Source organism: Fundulus heteroclitus, chromosome 9 (genome assembly GCF_011125445.2).
Source record: "Fundulus heteroclitus isolate FHET01 chromosome 9, MU-UCD_Fhet_4.1, whole genome shotgun sequence".
In the NCBI taxonomy this organism is placed as follows: domain Eukaryota; kingdom Metazoa; phylum Chordata; class Actinopteri; order Cyprinodontiformes; family Fundulidae; genus Fundulus; species Fundulus heteroclitus.
This window is the reverse complement of record NC_046369.1, coordinates 5,411,469-5,426,825: the sequence shown is the minus strand read 5'-3', so window position 1 is coordinate 5,426,825 and position 15,357 is coordinate 5,411,469. Positions and strand designations below refer to the sequence as shown.

At 37.7% G+C, this 15,357-nt stretch overlaps 1 protein-coding gene across 4 annotated transcripts in view; it reads right to left on the bottom strand.

Moving 5' to 3' along the window:
• The window catches only part of lrp8 (low density lipoprotein receptor-related protein 8, apolipoprotein e receptor), a 226,393-nt gene that overhangs the window by 110,244 nt on the left and 100,792 nt on the right, over positions 1-15,357 (bottom strand). For all 4 annotated transcript variants that reach the window (XM_012878066.3, XM_021324304.2, XM_021324303.2 and 1 more), the window contains exon 3: positions 14,301-14,423. In XM_012878066.3, the coding sequence (XP_012733520.2) occupies positions 14,301-14,423 (123 nt within the window). The remainder of the gene's footprint in view (positions 1-14,300; positions 14,424-15,357) is intronic.

The window sequence follows — 15,357 nt, the reverse complement described above, 5'->3', positions numbered from 1 at the left end:
AACAAATTTGCTGCTATCAGTTTTTTCGGCTTTACTTATCAGCTGCACTACAATGCGAGACGTTCACACAGACACAAATTTGAAATCTACTTTACTTTTGTCCTAAAGAGGTGGGTGAAAACTTCCTTTCTCCTTAATATTAGGGCTGTGTTAAAAAAAGGTTTTCCAATTATGAATGGATTCTCATATTAATTCCTAAAGATGGATTCATATAACCAAAGATCCTAAATAAAAAAATATATTTTTCACTGTGAACTTAAATGTGTGAGCCGGCATTACTTAAGCGGACATGAGTCTGCACTGACTCAATTTTTACGTCCGCGACCACAGTGTCACACTATAAACTGCTCGGCGGCAAGACGTCTTCACATGGAACTGTTTCATATGTGACCCCAAGCTTGATACACTAACCTGGTCCAAGCAGAAGGTCGCAAGGACGCGCAGCATCACAGTCCCTCTCTCTGTGCGTACTGACAGGTGTGCTGCAAAAGAAACTGCTCTACATGCTTATTCCAAAAAAAGTAAAAAACAAAGCAACTGGACTTGTTTTCCGTAGTTGAAGACGTTTCACTTCCTCTCCAGGAAGCTTTCTCAATTAAAAAAGTCTGGAGTAATGTGGAGTACTAAGCTTTATACTACTGTCCAAACAAAGGCCTTGTAATGGCTTAGATAACATGCAAATTCAACCGAAACAGGTCCACCCCTTACTAATGGGCGGTCGTTAAAGACATTAAGCCAGCAGATTGAACCGAAACTGGTCCACTCCTCTGTAACGAGGAGTCATTAGGGTTGTTGTTGGCCTGGCTTAAAGGAACAATGTTTTGATCACCCAAATGAGGGTGAGAACTAAGGTGATGATTGGCCAGAATTAATCCTATAGCTGCATTATAGGTTTTTGAGAGTTGGAACCTAAGGCCTCCTCCTCTGTTTAAGGTTGTTTTTTCTCTCTTAACGTAGATGGCTTCCTTCACACCCCTTTCAAACCATCTGTCTTCTTTGTCCAAAATGTGAACATTTTGGACCTCAAAAGAGTGTCCTTTGTCTTTAAGGTGTAGGTGGACAGCAGAGTCTTGTCCTGAGGAGGTAGCTCTCCTGTGTTGAGCCATGCGTCTGAGGAGAGGTTGTTTGGTTTCTCCAATATAAAGATCAGAACATTCCTCACTGCACTGAACTGCATACACCACTCCGCTCATCTTAGGTTTGGGGGTTTTGTCCTTGGGATGCACCAGCCTCTGTCTGAGGGTCCTGTTTGGTTTGAAATGTACTGGGATTTTGTGTTTGGAGAAAATCCTCTTGAGTTTTTCAGAGACTCCAGCAACATATGGGATGACAATGTTTTTGCGTTTATTCTTCTCACCAAAGAATAAACACAAACGCACTGTGGACTGAGATAGCTGTTGAAAAAGGTTGATTTTAGCCCCATTTACACTACCCTTGTTAAACTGATCCGAGCCGAGACGGTACTGCTGCTCTCTGGGATTGTAGACGAGACAAAGCAAATCAAAATGGCGGCACTCGTAACATTCAGGATGTTATGGTTAGACAGAGTCGGCTTTTGGGACGTAGATAAGACAAACAAACGTCTAATAAGGATTTACAGACACAGGAAACAACAACAGACGCTGAGATTCATCACACTGCTAAGCAGAATCATCACTGGAAACCGTGTAGCACGGTAGGGAAGCTAGTATTATTATGAATGTCTGAAATTTGTCTGAATGGAGTGTGAATCGGGACGTGCAGCCAGACACGCCGGAAAACCTGCGGACAGTCAGCTGACTGTAAGGGGGTGAAGCGGTCTGCTCATGCGCTCTTCGTTATCAGATAACCGGGATAAAAAAAAAAAAAAAAACAGGCCGAGACCACACCAGGAACTGGTCTGCAGTTAGCGCGGTCCGATTATGTCTAGCTCGGTTCAGTTCAGTCTGCTGACCGTTTACACTCCAGAGTTATCTCGGTGTAAACGGGGTTTATATAAATTGTCTTAGTATTTGGTAGATTCCCTTTTAAATTGCATGAGTTCAATAAAGTGTGTTGGGATCCCTTCTTAGCTGGAACTGGGATCAGGCCTTTGTGATGATCTCTCCAAAAACAATGACTCTTTTGTCCTTACAACACTTTTAAAATAAAAGAAGCATATTGGTCATTTATTGTCAAACCCCCTTTCTTACCAAGCTTCAACTTCCTTGCTGATGTCTTAAGATGTTGCCATAATAATTCTACATTATGTTCTTTCTTCATGCCATCAGTTCCTTTGCACCATGGCACCCACACAACATGACGTTACCAGGCCGGTACTTCAACGTTGGGATACTGTTCTCTGGCTTGAAAGCTTCCCTCTATTTCCACTAAATGTGATGACGGTCAAGCACTTCAATTTTAGTTTAATCAGACCAGAGCATACAGTATCTGAAAAATTAAGGTCTTGAGTGCAAAGTGTAATCTAGCTTTAATGTAATGGCTTCTTCTACTCTGAGTTGTCTGTCAGCCCATGTTAATACATGGCTTTCACTGCAGAGAGTGCCACTTTCTTACTAGCTTTAGTAAGCATCTTCACAAGGTATTTTGCTTTGGCTTAGGGCTAGATATAGCCTGAAACTGTGGTGTTTGAAAAAAGTTTGTTTTAAGTGGCACCTTAAGGCTTTGGAAATGTTGTGGTCTGCAATTCTGCAGTACTGTACCAATTTGGTAACTCTGTAGACATATCTATATATCAATTGAAATATAGGGGCATATATCATATTTTAGAGCCAGAAAACCAAACGATCTTTAAACTAGTAAACAGCTACACCATAAGACAACAAACTGTGTTTTTGGGGAGCATGAAATTAATAGGTTAAAAAAATGCACTTTACTTTTAAATACAAGCAAAGTATGCAGGGAAATGTTAATAACCAAGCAAAGCAAGGGTGGTATATTGCCATTCTACTAGTTGCATAATGTATGGCCTACATGAAAATCAGCTTTGTGCAACAAAGGCATTTCAAAAAACAGAGCCCACAGCAGGAGGTTGGAGACTTTTTGGGTCACTAAAGTGGATAAGCCAAACTAGAATGATTTAATAAACTTCCAACTTTCATGGGAGCTTGTGAATTTTGTACACATCTCTAAATTGTGTCTGCATTTCTATCTATTAGATTATTTTGATGCCAAGGTCACTGACTTTCTTCTGGGATAAAAGTTCAAAGAAGACGTATAACAGGTAGGGAGAACAAGAGACAGGCCACCTGGGAAATTATGGCCAGGTCTGCGGCCGCCTCAACCATGAAATTGAAGCCGTCCGACAATGCAACTCAGTGAAACCCTTCCGCTCGTATTCCAGAATAATTAACAAGCACAACCTCCCGACACCCTGCTGCAATACGCTGACCTGCTCATAGTCTCGGAACACCCAGGCAAATCCACACCGACTTCACCACTCCGGAGCAGGCGGAACTGATGTGGAGGAGATGAAGTGGGAGAGATGCAAGTTCAAGTTTCAGCACTTAAGGTACAGCTGACTTTGCAGGAGTAACAGACTAACACCTTGGCCAAAACTAAACTGCTAGACATATAGAGGCATTTCAAAATGATGTCCCCCAATATTCCTCTGTGAATGAGAGAGTTCTTTACACAAAGGGGTCATACAGTTCTGTCTCAAATTGCATGGGAATCTATTCAGTACATAATTGGTGAGAAGCTGTGAACAGAGTGAACTTATCATTCATAAATAGATGCTATGCATTTTTGAATATCATTGAACCTTGTAAAATTGTATCTCAGTACATGAGATACTTAGTGGCTGTCAAGTAATTGCCCGGCTGACTTATTACTACTTTTAGCTTCAGTTCATTTTAAGTTATGTAAAAAAAAAAGTTAACCATTTCATGGACAAACCATAAGTATTATAGTGTCACATTAACAACATTCCATAAAAGTCCTATCACGTGATAAATAAAGGACAGCCATAACAACTCTTATGCAGTGGAGGCCTGATCCAAAGATGTGCTAGTGGCCCACTGAGATGAAATTTTCCACCATAAGAAGAACTATTCACCTTTTTCATCACCGATTTTCAACATTACCCAGTAAGTTCAACTTCTACTTAATGTTCGGATTTTTCAGGTGCCAGCCAGTGTAGCTTCCTTCTCCTCTACAGCCTCAGTTCTGATGATCACTGCACTATGATGAAAGGTCAATACCAGGGATAGGACCAGTCTGATCAGATATCAATATGTGACCAGATACTGACACATTATTGGATTGGATATCATTCCGAGGTCATCCCACCATCCACCAATCAAGGCTCCATAGTTATCTGTTGCTGCAAATTATGTTCTGGTTGCCAGTAGAGCATCCAGCAATGCCTCACAGTAAAGTGACAGCTCAGCACTACTTGTATCTTATCCCCCTTGATAAACAAACACAAAAGCACTTTGTCTACTAACAAGTAGAGGACAAACAAAGTGTAAAAGCCAACAGGCATGATAATTTAATCGCAAAACCTTCGTATGCAACTAGAGTGAGCTACTAGCATAGAAATGTGTAGACTCAGCACCTGACTATGTCCCCTTTGAACTACACAACTGGAGCAATGAGAAATAGCTCTATTTCAGATTTACATTAAAAAATAGATCTTACAGCAACTGCTGTGGTACGAAACACAATTATCATATTCAACAGACAGCCTCCCATCATTGGAATCTGCTGTATCAACACTCTGCTGCTATGACCGTGTCTAGCATTTCCTCTTCCATGTAAGGAACATTTGAGATTCAGAGAACAGGCTTGACACAGTCGTCATTTCAAAACTACATACTTTTGCAGCCTGAAATTTCAACATTTCTTTCCACTTTTCATAATGTTCTGGACATTTACAGAACAAAATTCTAGCTGGCCATTTCACTATCTCTTTTGAGATCACAACTTACTTAGATCAGCTATAATAACAACTCTAACTCTTGAACTTCTCAAATATTGACCGACGTATCAAGAACTAAATGTAGAATAGCTAGAGCACTATAGTGAATTTTCTTATCTTCATTCCATTTGTTAAATGTTTTAGTACCTTTTTGACATTCTAATATGACATTGTTAAAGCACCACAGATCTAGTTCAATCTGAATTCAACGTTGGCTCGAATCATTAAATAAAAAAAGAAAACAGAACGAGTGTTAAAATTAGGGGTGATGGGAAAATCTAATTTTATATAAAGTTAATAATATATTTGATGCAATTTTGCTAAATTATTTTTATTTAAATATTAAAAAAGGGGAAAAAAATCAAATCTTTTGCCTACACTCAGTTTTCTTTTTTTCCATACTTATCCAGACCTTGGACATAATAAAAGGAAATGCCATACTTTTCAAGAGAGCAAACGGACCTTGAGGGGAATTCAAGCTGCACATCTTCTTTAAATCAATTTACTCCTACTGCCCACTTACGTAAAAAAGTATCCACCAGTTTTATTTTAGTCTCTTCCCTCAGCAAAGCTATGATTACCATATGGAAAAGAATTTGATGAGGAAAGTGGAAATGAGTGGATATGAGCTCTATAAATCACAACTACCTCTAGTGGGGGAGAAGTCTTGCTGTGATGAGAGGCGCCACTTTGACAGTTAGTTTCTTTAGATGAATGGCTTTCATCAGCCGAATTGGAAAGAAATAAACCCTGAGGTGTTGCGTAAAGTAGACAAAAAAATATAGGAGATGATCAATATGTGCAAAACATATCAAGACACATTAAGATGTAAATTATATTCACACTATTTAATTACAAGTTTGCGTGTACAAATAGAAAATTTCCATTGCAAATGTGTTGATTTCAAGGCCTTGCAACAGAGTTTAGTTTGAAGCATATCAAAGAACCAAATGTTTTAAAATCCCCCGTTTTCTCAATTAAAACGCTGTTCCTTTGATACCATAATGGCAGAGCCAAAGGGGATGCACACACTGTTGTTCTCCCAGTTTTATCTGACGATGCTTCTCAACCGTGAACAATGACTCGAGATTACTTGACTTCTGTACTCATCAAAATTCTCATTTGTGCTAGTATACTTTCCTCCCATTCTCTTTCATAATGGGTTTAGAGACTTTTCAAGACAGCCTTTATCAGCATGCCTCCAAGTGTGAGATGCTTGAGTAGACCTGGAATAGATTACTCACTGAGATGATACATGGCTTTTATGTCATGAATATAAAATATCCTCCTCATCTCACAAAAGTTCAGGCATTTCTTGCTCTTTACTTTTTATCACATTCCTCAGTTTTCAAGCATTAGGAATAGGTAATAGAATTAGTTTAGTTACATCCTGGTCCTATACATGGTAGACAAAGAGTGGAAAATCTCTAATGTTCCTAAACTTGAATGGGTAAACATCAGGTTTTTAGAGCCACATCATGAATAAATACTCCAAGCATAAAACATAAATATTTCCCAAATGGCTTTTGCAGGTTTTTTTCTTATCAAAACATTGCCACGTCTCTCTTAAAAGCAAGATGTAAAACCATATACAAGTGACTACATGTAATCAATATGTAATCTAAAGCAGGGGTCCCCGAAGTAGGGGTGGGGACCCCCCGGGGGTCTGGAGATGATTTGATGCTGATGGGCTAAAAAGACTTAGTATTTCCTGGAGTTATTATGTAAGAGTTTTTATAAAGATATGACTTTATTCGTGTAATTTTACTACTTTATTCTCGTAATATTCTGACTTTACACTCACAGTTTCCAAAAGTAAAAGCAATCCCCTTTCCCCCGAAAAAAGGGGGTCACCAGTCTCTGGCGGTGCTATTTTTGGGGTCGAAAGCTGAAAAGTTTGGGAACCTGCTGATCTAAACGATATGGACAATTTATTTTAAATAAAAATAAAATACTTTTTCAAACGTCAAGTCTTCTTCTAATCTTATTATTTGTTATTGGTAAACTGATAGGATTTTAATTTGCCCTTGAAATACAGATGTCCCAGAAAATCATTATTTATTTTTAACAATACTGAAAAAGCTAATAATCTTTCATGCATCAACCGCTACTTGCCTTATTGAGTATTATGTCCAGAACTCTCTCCAGGTCTTGATTCTTCCTATGTGTATTTACAGCTACACAGGAACCTGTGCCGGTGTGTGGGTGTGTGTACATCTGTGCATGTGGGTTTCAGAGCCGTCATTGGAGGTCCATAGTTAATCAGCAATCGAGAAAAAGTCTCAGGGATCAGGCCATCGATTCTCTCCCAGGGCAATCAATTCTATCAAAGGCATTACTTAAACTGAACTTAGATCAGAAAGTGGATGACAAACAGCACACAAAATGACAGCATCAAGATTGCCATGCACAGTTATAGGCTGGCAGCAGGATAATTAAAGTAAAAAAAAAAAAATTCTGACAGAATAAATGCTGTGAGAAAAGATGTACAAAACAATGAATGCATATGCTTCAACATAGATGGGTGTGCCACACTTTATCAGAGATTTCTGAACGCTTTACAAAGAGCACACAGTAGTGATAAAATTTACATTTCGACTTGTTCAAAAAAAATCATTACAGCGTAATTGAACTGTCAAATACTGGCATCGGGATGAAGCACATTAGACAATATTTCTTACAATCAGGGATAAGATGCAATTATTTTTTTCTCCCCTAAAGAAAAGGACATAAAAGTTGAGAAAAATGTTGAACTTCAAATTAAGCTACACATTTAAGACATCTAAAACAGAGATTCAACTGCTGAGTTAAAATCAGTATAGGTGGAGCCAACAAGTGGTTGCAACCACCAAAAGTTTCATTGAGTGGTGCTTCAATGTTTTCTTGCAGAATTAGCTACTATATCAATGATTTCCATCATGTGTTCATTTTTATTTGTTTTTGGAAAATGTCAACAATAACTTTTGTACAGATATTCAGCATATATAACATAAATAAATGCCATTTTGCCAATACAAAACGGGAGTGCATTATAAGCACTATAAGACTTAATGGTTCAAAAATCTGATAATTTCTTCATGTTTTCATCCATGTGAAATAGTTTTTGATATGCAAAAAAAAGGTAACAAGATAAACACTGCGACATATTTTCTAATTGTGTTACTGGTACTAATGCTGGTTCTTTGGCTTTGATTTATTTTAAAAGGAAAAAAGTTTACATTTCATATTAGACAAATAGTTTTGCATTGGAGTGACACCATTTCCTCATTGAGTTTAAGCTAATTTTCAACCACTCAGTATTCAACCGCAGTAGTTCCATTGTCTTGCTATATTTTTGAAGGACTAAATCTAAAAATGTCTTTATTTCTTGAATACCAATAAACCTTTTCTTTGACTTAGGTGAAAGTGATGCAGATGGATATTTACATCTACCCATAAATCCATCATTATCACTATTTAGTAGATTTAGTATAGTTTTCTTCATGACAAAACTGAGAAGTTTGTTTGTCAGAAATTTCAATTATTATATTTGTAAATTACAAAGTCTCTGTTGCTGTTATAATATTTTATTTTATTCCTACCAAATAATACATGTAGAATAACATGTTGATCCTTTGAGGATCTATATGTCTGAAAAATGTTAGAGAAGTTCTCAGTGTTTGACCTTGATTAGATGTAATGAGACTTAACCACAACTCTACTTGTCTGATGAAATGAGTTAGATTTTAACCTTGCAATGAATACTAAATACTAAAGTATTGACTTCAGTTATACCCGCACACTTAAGTCAGTGCACACACGCTGAGAATTTATAGAAGGCATGTGCTTGTGTGCAAACCGGCACACATTCTTGGCCTCTGCCAATCAGATTTATTATTTAGGATCTTCAAAGCCCCCTTTGATCAACTCTATGATACCCATATTGATGAAAAAATGGCAAACAGGAGATGGGTTTTAGCCTGAGAGTTGAATGATAAGAATCAAGAGGGAAGACATATTTCTAGCTCTGCTCCAGGAGATATCTTTGTAGGAAAAACTAACTGTTACCGCTCAGTGCAATTTACCCTATGCCATAAACGTAATACGTATTAAAAAGATAGCTACATCTCGAACAGCACAACGTCTCACCAGTCTTCTAGGATACTCTATGATGTTTTTTTTAATCTCCCACAGCATCAAATCTGAAACTTTGAACAACTCAATGTAAATTGTTCATCAATTTATACGTTGCTAAACTCTTATATAGGATTACTGGAATATTTTGAGTCCGAGAGTCATTTAACCAGTAAATGCAGTTGTTAGCCTCTCATTCATAAAGCTTTTATTCAGTGCTCAACACACTCTTAACATTTATTTTTACTTGTTCTCATTTGCTTTCTGAGAGTCCTATTCTCCAGCACAACTCTATATTGATCATAGTACTTCTAGACCTGGGCCCAACATGTAGAAATATGACATATGCAGTAAACATGTCACTTTTCTTAACTGCAGCAATGAATATACCACCTGATAGCTTTAGAAACAAAAGGTTAATGGTTGGGTTTAGGCTTTTTTGACATTTTTCAATAATAAAGGATAAATATAATATCATAGAGCCAAAAAACAGAAAAATCTCATAAGAAATATAGAATCAAATTTTGCTTTTCCATTATTTTCCAAACTAAATAAGTTATAAAACACAACTTTCTGCAAAAAAAGTGACTTATGAGGCATGTCTTCAAAACCAGAAATGCACTTCCAAATATGGATGTCAACAAAGTGCCTGTGAAAGCATCGTGCAGAGTTGCACCTGCTGTAAACTGAGAATAGATAGTAATGTTGACAAAAAAGCACCAACTTGTTCAACAAAAACGTGAGGCGGATCTCTCACTGCTTATTTGTGACACAGCTCAAGGATGCTATGAGCACTGTTGCTATTTAGATCATTGTTGCAAGAAATTAGGCGATGTGGAAGTACACAGGTGAAGGGAACAGTTATGTCCTAAAAAAAGCAAAAACTATTGCTTAGTTAGGAAACACTCTCTTTCCCCCAGGACTAGGAACAAATTTGCATCTTGTATTTAATAGAAGGAACAACCAATTGTTAAAAAAACTATTTGTGGTTTGATAGGACAGATACAGTAGCTCTGGCAGGGAGTCAACAGCAAGTTCCTCTAAAATATTTTCCCACCATGATAAACCTTCAGCTGCAACAATTTTTAATTAATTTCTGAAACAAACAAATTAAAGTGTATTTGACTCCAGCTTCTAAGTGTACCAATTCTCTAATGTGTAGCATTAACTCTAAGCGACTTTTAGGGGTAAAACTACATGTGAGAAAAGTAACTGTAGATTAACTATGGGCTTGAGTGGCGTGGCAGATGATGTTTTCAGAAAAATGTTTTGACAGCTGCATTAATGCAGTGCAGTAAAAACGTGGATTTTGCATGATATGTCTCCCTTAAAACAGATAAAGCAACTACAAGTCTTTGCATTTTGTGCTTGTGGAGGAAATCAAAGTTTTAAATAGACACAAAAAAGTCAAGGGTTAAAAAGAGCGAGAGACCAAAAGAATTAAGGCTCATGTTATTTTCTGTCAGACATTTAGATCTTCTATTGGTTCAGGTAAAAAACTGTGGCAGCATAGTAGAGATGTGCAAGCAAGGCCTCCTGAAAGACTCTGAGGATTCATCTGGAGGATCCGACAGGCTGCTGTGAATAAAACGGCAGAACCTAAACCCAAATTATGATCATCGCTGATGCTGAATACAGCCCAACAAGCATCAGATGCCATCGGCAACGGAAAGCCTCAAAGAATAAAGAATGTCTTCAAAGGCCACACATCTCTTCCCACGCAACGGCCGTTTGGACTTTGCAAGGGAATACTTAAAATGGGGCATTGAAAGGTGGAAAAAAAGAGCTTTCTGATGAGACAATTATTCTAGATGACCCCGATAGCTTCCAATGTTATTGGCATGACAAGGAGATCACACTGAAGATGTTTTCTGCATGGCAGAGTGCATCATCTGGGAGTTTTTTTTCTTCTATGAAATAAATGAGCTTCAGGTGTGTGCGAGGGTGGTAAGCCATGGCTGGCTAAGTGGCAATGTTGCAGCAGGCAGCCCTCTTGACCGAGGTCCTTTATCTGTGTGGTAATGACCTTTTTTTCCCCAACAGTACAACACAAGAGTTCACAGTTGTCCAAAAAATAATTTCTTCCAGGACAATGACATCCCTGATCTAAATCCTACTAATAACCAGCATAAATGGTGAACAGAATTGAAAAAAAAAAAAAAACAGCAAAAAAAAAAAAAAAAAATCTGATATACAACAGTTTGTATGGTGGATGCCCTTCATCTAACCATCTTCATAAGATGGAGCAATGTCCCCACCAGCCTACTGGAAACACTGGTATGAAATAAAACATATTTCATTTAAAACAGAAGTAAAGTAATTGAAATAAATAAATAAATAAATAACAGGCTACTCATTACAGGGTCTTTTTTTATACTTTCTGTCCTGTTTTTTCCCCTGGCAAAACCAATTTTTCTTTCCACTGTCACTTCATGCTTGCTCGGTATGAGGGTTTGTACAAAGCCATCAACAATGCAGACAACTCTCCCTGTAGCTCTACGCTTCTTCAGGAGGAGTGAATGGTGCTTGTCAAGACTTTGATGCAATCAACTGGGTTCCCTTAATTAGGAAATCTTTTGACCAATCTGTATAATCTGACCCAATTTTTATAATCTGATTGAATTTGACTTTGGAAAGTGCCTTGAGATGGCATGCTTTATATATATATAAATAAAATTGAATTGAGTCGCATCAGGCACAACTGCTTTGAGTGTAAATGCCTCTCTCCTTATTTTGTCTAATGTATTTGTTTCTTCCCTTTCCTCTGTGTTTTTTTTTAATTTGATTTACAATATCTAATTGTGCAAAGTCAATTAATGGACAGCATATAGTTAGCTATCAGTTAAAACGCTTTTTAAGACCTATTTAGAACTAGAACGATGCTAGATTGAGTGGTGTACAGGTGGGTAGAATAGCCACAAAAATAAATCAATAAAATATACTCAAGAAGATGTAAAAGATATCCACAAACTAACTTCAGTAAAAATAAAAAAGTATTTGGTAAAATTACTTATCAAGTACTGAAGAAATATTTGATCATAAAATCTGATTTAATTTGTGAAAATTATGTAATCAGAGTTTGTCACATTACTCACAACAGGATCCTATATTACAAATCTAAAGTTATGTGCAAATTCAGGTAAAAATATAAAATAAAAAAAAAAAAAAATCTGTAAAAATAAATATCTTTACAAAGGCCTCAGAGCGGGTTACGACTCCAACTGATCAACTGAAAAATGTTTCATGACTGAGAAAGAAAAATCTTAGGTTGATTTATACTCTGAGAAAGCGACAGAGAAAGAAATGTTATATTAAGTTAGATTTACAACTCACGCTGAAAGGCTATTGATAACCTTTTCTTACGGTCTCTATGACTACGTGATTGGGAAAGGGATTTTTGTATGTAGGTTATTTGGTTGCCTGATTGCAAATTTTGTGGGGAGCAAGTATATGTAGCTTTTTTCTTTCCTTCGCTTGTGTGCAGTTTTGTGGTAGGCCGTATTTTTTTCCAGTTGGGCGGGTTTTATGTTGTGTATGGGCTGGAAAACCTGGCAACCTGATTAAAAGTATCTTTTGAAAATAAGCTTTAAGCAGGTACTAACAATACTTTTGATGAAAATCATCATAATTGACAGAAAACAGCATTAAAACATCAATCTGTCTGTATATAATGTGTTTCACTTTGTGAATAGAGCTATTGTAATAAACAAACCTTTTACTAATATTCTTTTTTATTGAATCAGACTGTATAATGTTTTCTATATATTCACTTAACCTCCAAATACAACAACAGGTTCAGCAGATCAAAAATAACAATAAAGTCTGCGTACAAATAAAACGTCTCACTTTAACATGAACTGTATGTGTTTGTATGTGTCTTGTGCATATTTTTATGTAAACTCACTCGTTTTTCACTCAGTGAAGTAACTAGCGATTTGTAGACAAAGCAGAAATTGTGCTCAAGTAAAACATTACTTCAGAAATAATATTACTAAAGTAGAAATTAATAGTATGGATCTGTGCCCTAGAAATATTTTGTTTTCCAAAAGTTGACCAAGCAAATGTAGTTATTGATTTGTGACAGTAATTAAGGCTACGTTCACACTGCAGGAAAACGTGAACCAAATCCGATCTTTTTGCCTATATGCAACTCATAACAGTCTTTTTTTATGGATATTTTTCATTGAGTTTGCAGTCTGAACGGTCATGTCGCATTTTATCAGTCTTTCGAGTCTCTCTCCTGGCTCCAACTACACAACCACACACAGGACTAGTAGCTAGCACTCCACTAAAGACCATTAATTGCTGTCCTGCTTTCTTCTTACCATACTTCGTCTTGCTAATATGTGGTCTTAATACTGTTGGCTCCCATTGCTCAACAGTTTTCTAATATTAAGGAGAGACGCTGGCCGTTTAACAAAACTTTATCTAACACTTCTAGAAAACAATTACATTCAACATTACATCCGTGAATAGCAAGCTGCTCTGTGACGTCTCCTTTTGTTATCGGTGAATGTAGGTCGCTTTGTGGTCTTGAACCGTTCAGACAGAAGTATGATGGCAGTCGCATTTAATATTTAGTACAAACAGCCAAAAAGAATCCCATTTTAGCAAAAAAATAAAATAAAAAATGCAGGACCCGCAGTGTGAATTTAGCCTTTTTGATCCCTAAAGTAACATAACTACACACAAGTAGTGGAGTGTCTGTTAAGGCTGGCAGAAGGCATGTGAAATAGGACTAAAATTACTGAATAACTGAATTATTCTATTTTTTTCCTGCTGTGATTAGCTAGTTAGTGAGAGAAAGGTAATCAGAAAGTCTTTCCAATTCAGGATTGCTGTGTGGAAATGATGTAAAAGAAGCAGAAATCTTGTTCAATCGTCTTGCGTCTGTGGCCTTGATTAAACCATGTACAGCAGTCCAACTGAAAGCAATTTTCTGATGCAGTGTGCAAGAAATGGAAGGTTGCAAAGTGCAGCAAGCACAAAGAACGGACATCCTTGAGAGTTATGAAAGTCTTAACAGAGGTGTGATCAGAGGGTGGCTACCATATAGGCAACATGATTGCATGTGAGACAAAAACACTGATGTATTGTTGATGTTTGTCCATTTGGGAAAATGCATATACTGACAAAACATGATTCAATCGTGCATGCGAGTATAGGTGTTGACCTATCAGACTCTCTGTTCCATCTGTCGCTATATCAGTGTTTTCTGGCACTGCTTATTAATATGTGTGGTCATGTTAACCTGTTTAACATGCAACGTGTCAGCGTTGCTACTTACTGCAGATTTCGTCAGCCTCATCCGACCCATCTGCACACTCCGGTTCCCCGTCGCAGCGCCACCTAGCAGGCAGGCATTGTCCATTCTTGCAGGCAAAGTCTGTGGTCGCGCATGTCTTCTTTGCTGTGGAGAAGCAAGACATATTTACTATGATAAACCCACACAATGTAACATCCTATAGATCTATACGGGACTTTTAACAGGAGTGTTTCTTGTTAAAACAGCAGCTAATGTCTAATTAGTCACAGATGTAAGTACTGATTGATTGCTAGACAGCACATGGGGCAACAATGAGTGGAGAGATAGCAGTATTAGAAAACAAGGCCATCCATCCATCCATCCATTTTGCATCACGCTTTATCCCTGTTGGGGTCGCGAGGGGTGCTGGCGCCTATCTCCAGCTGCTCCACCTGTACACACTGGACAGGTGGCCAGTCTGTGGCAGGGCTCAACAAGGCCAGGTAACTCAAATTCAACCAAAGTCAAAGGCAATTCCTGAGCTCCAATTCCAAACCAGTTTTCCAGTGAAGTTTTAATTTAACTGTAACTATGCAGTGTTTTGATGCAAGCTGTCACAACAAAAAGATACTGGCGGCTCTTTTGTTCAACCTGTTTACAGTATATTCTAGCTCTGATTCATGCTAATGAACAACAATGATTTGGTGCGGCCCTGCCACTATGTTCTCTTGTCGGGACAGGGGACCCTTATTAGCCTGAAGTATATGTGTACAGCGCATGACGTCCCATGGTGTCGATGTGACTGACAACGCAACTGGGGGCAATAAAAATGAAGTACAAGCAATGCAAACTGACACCATCCCAACAGCGGGGGCAAATGCGTTCTATATGTATATGAAGTTTTACTTACAATGTAAGGGAAAAAAAATAAATTAGATGTGCACACGCTCGCTGGCACGCACTATTGATTTTTGGAAGACAAAAAAGGAGGGGTGTTGGGGGTTGAAGACATTAGAGAGATAGAATTGAAGAAGGGATAGGCCAAGAATAAATCAGCAGCCTTTCCCTGGGGATTTACAGAGAAGTCCAAGCCACAGCC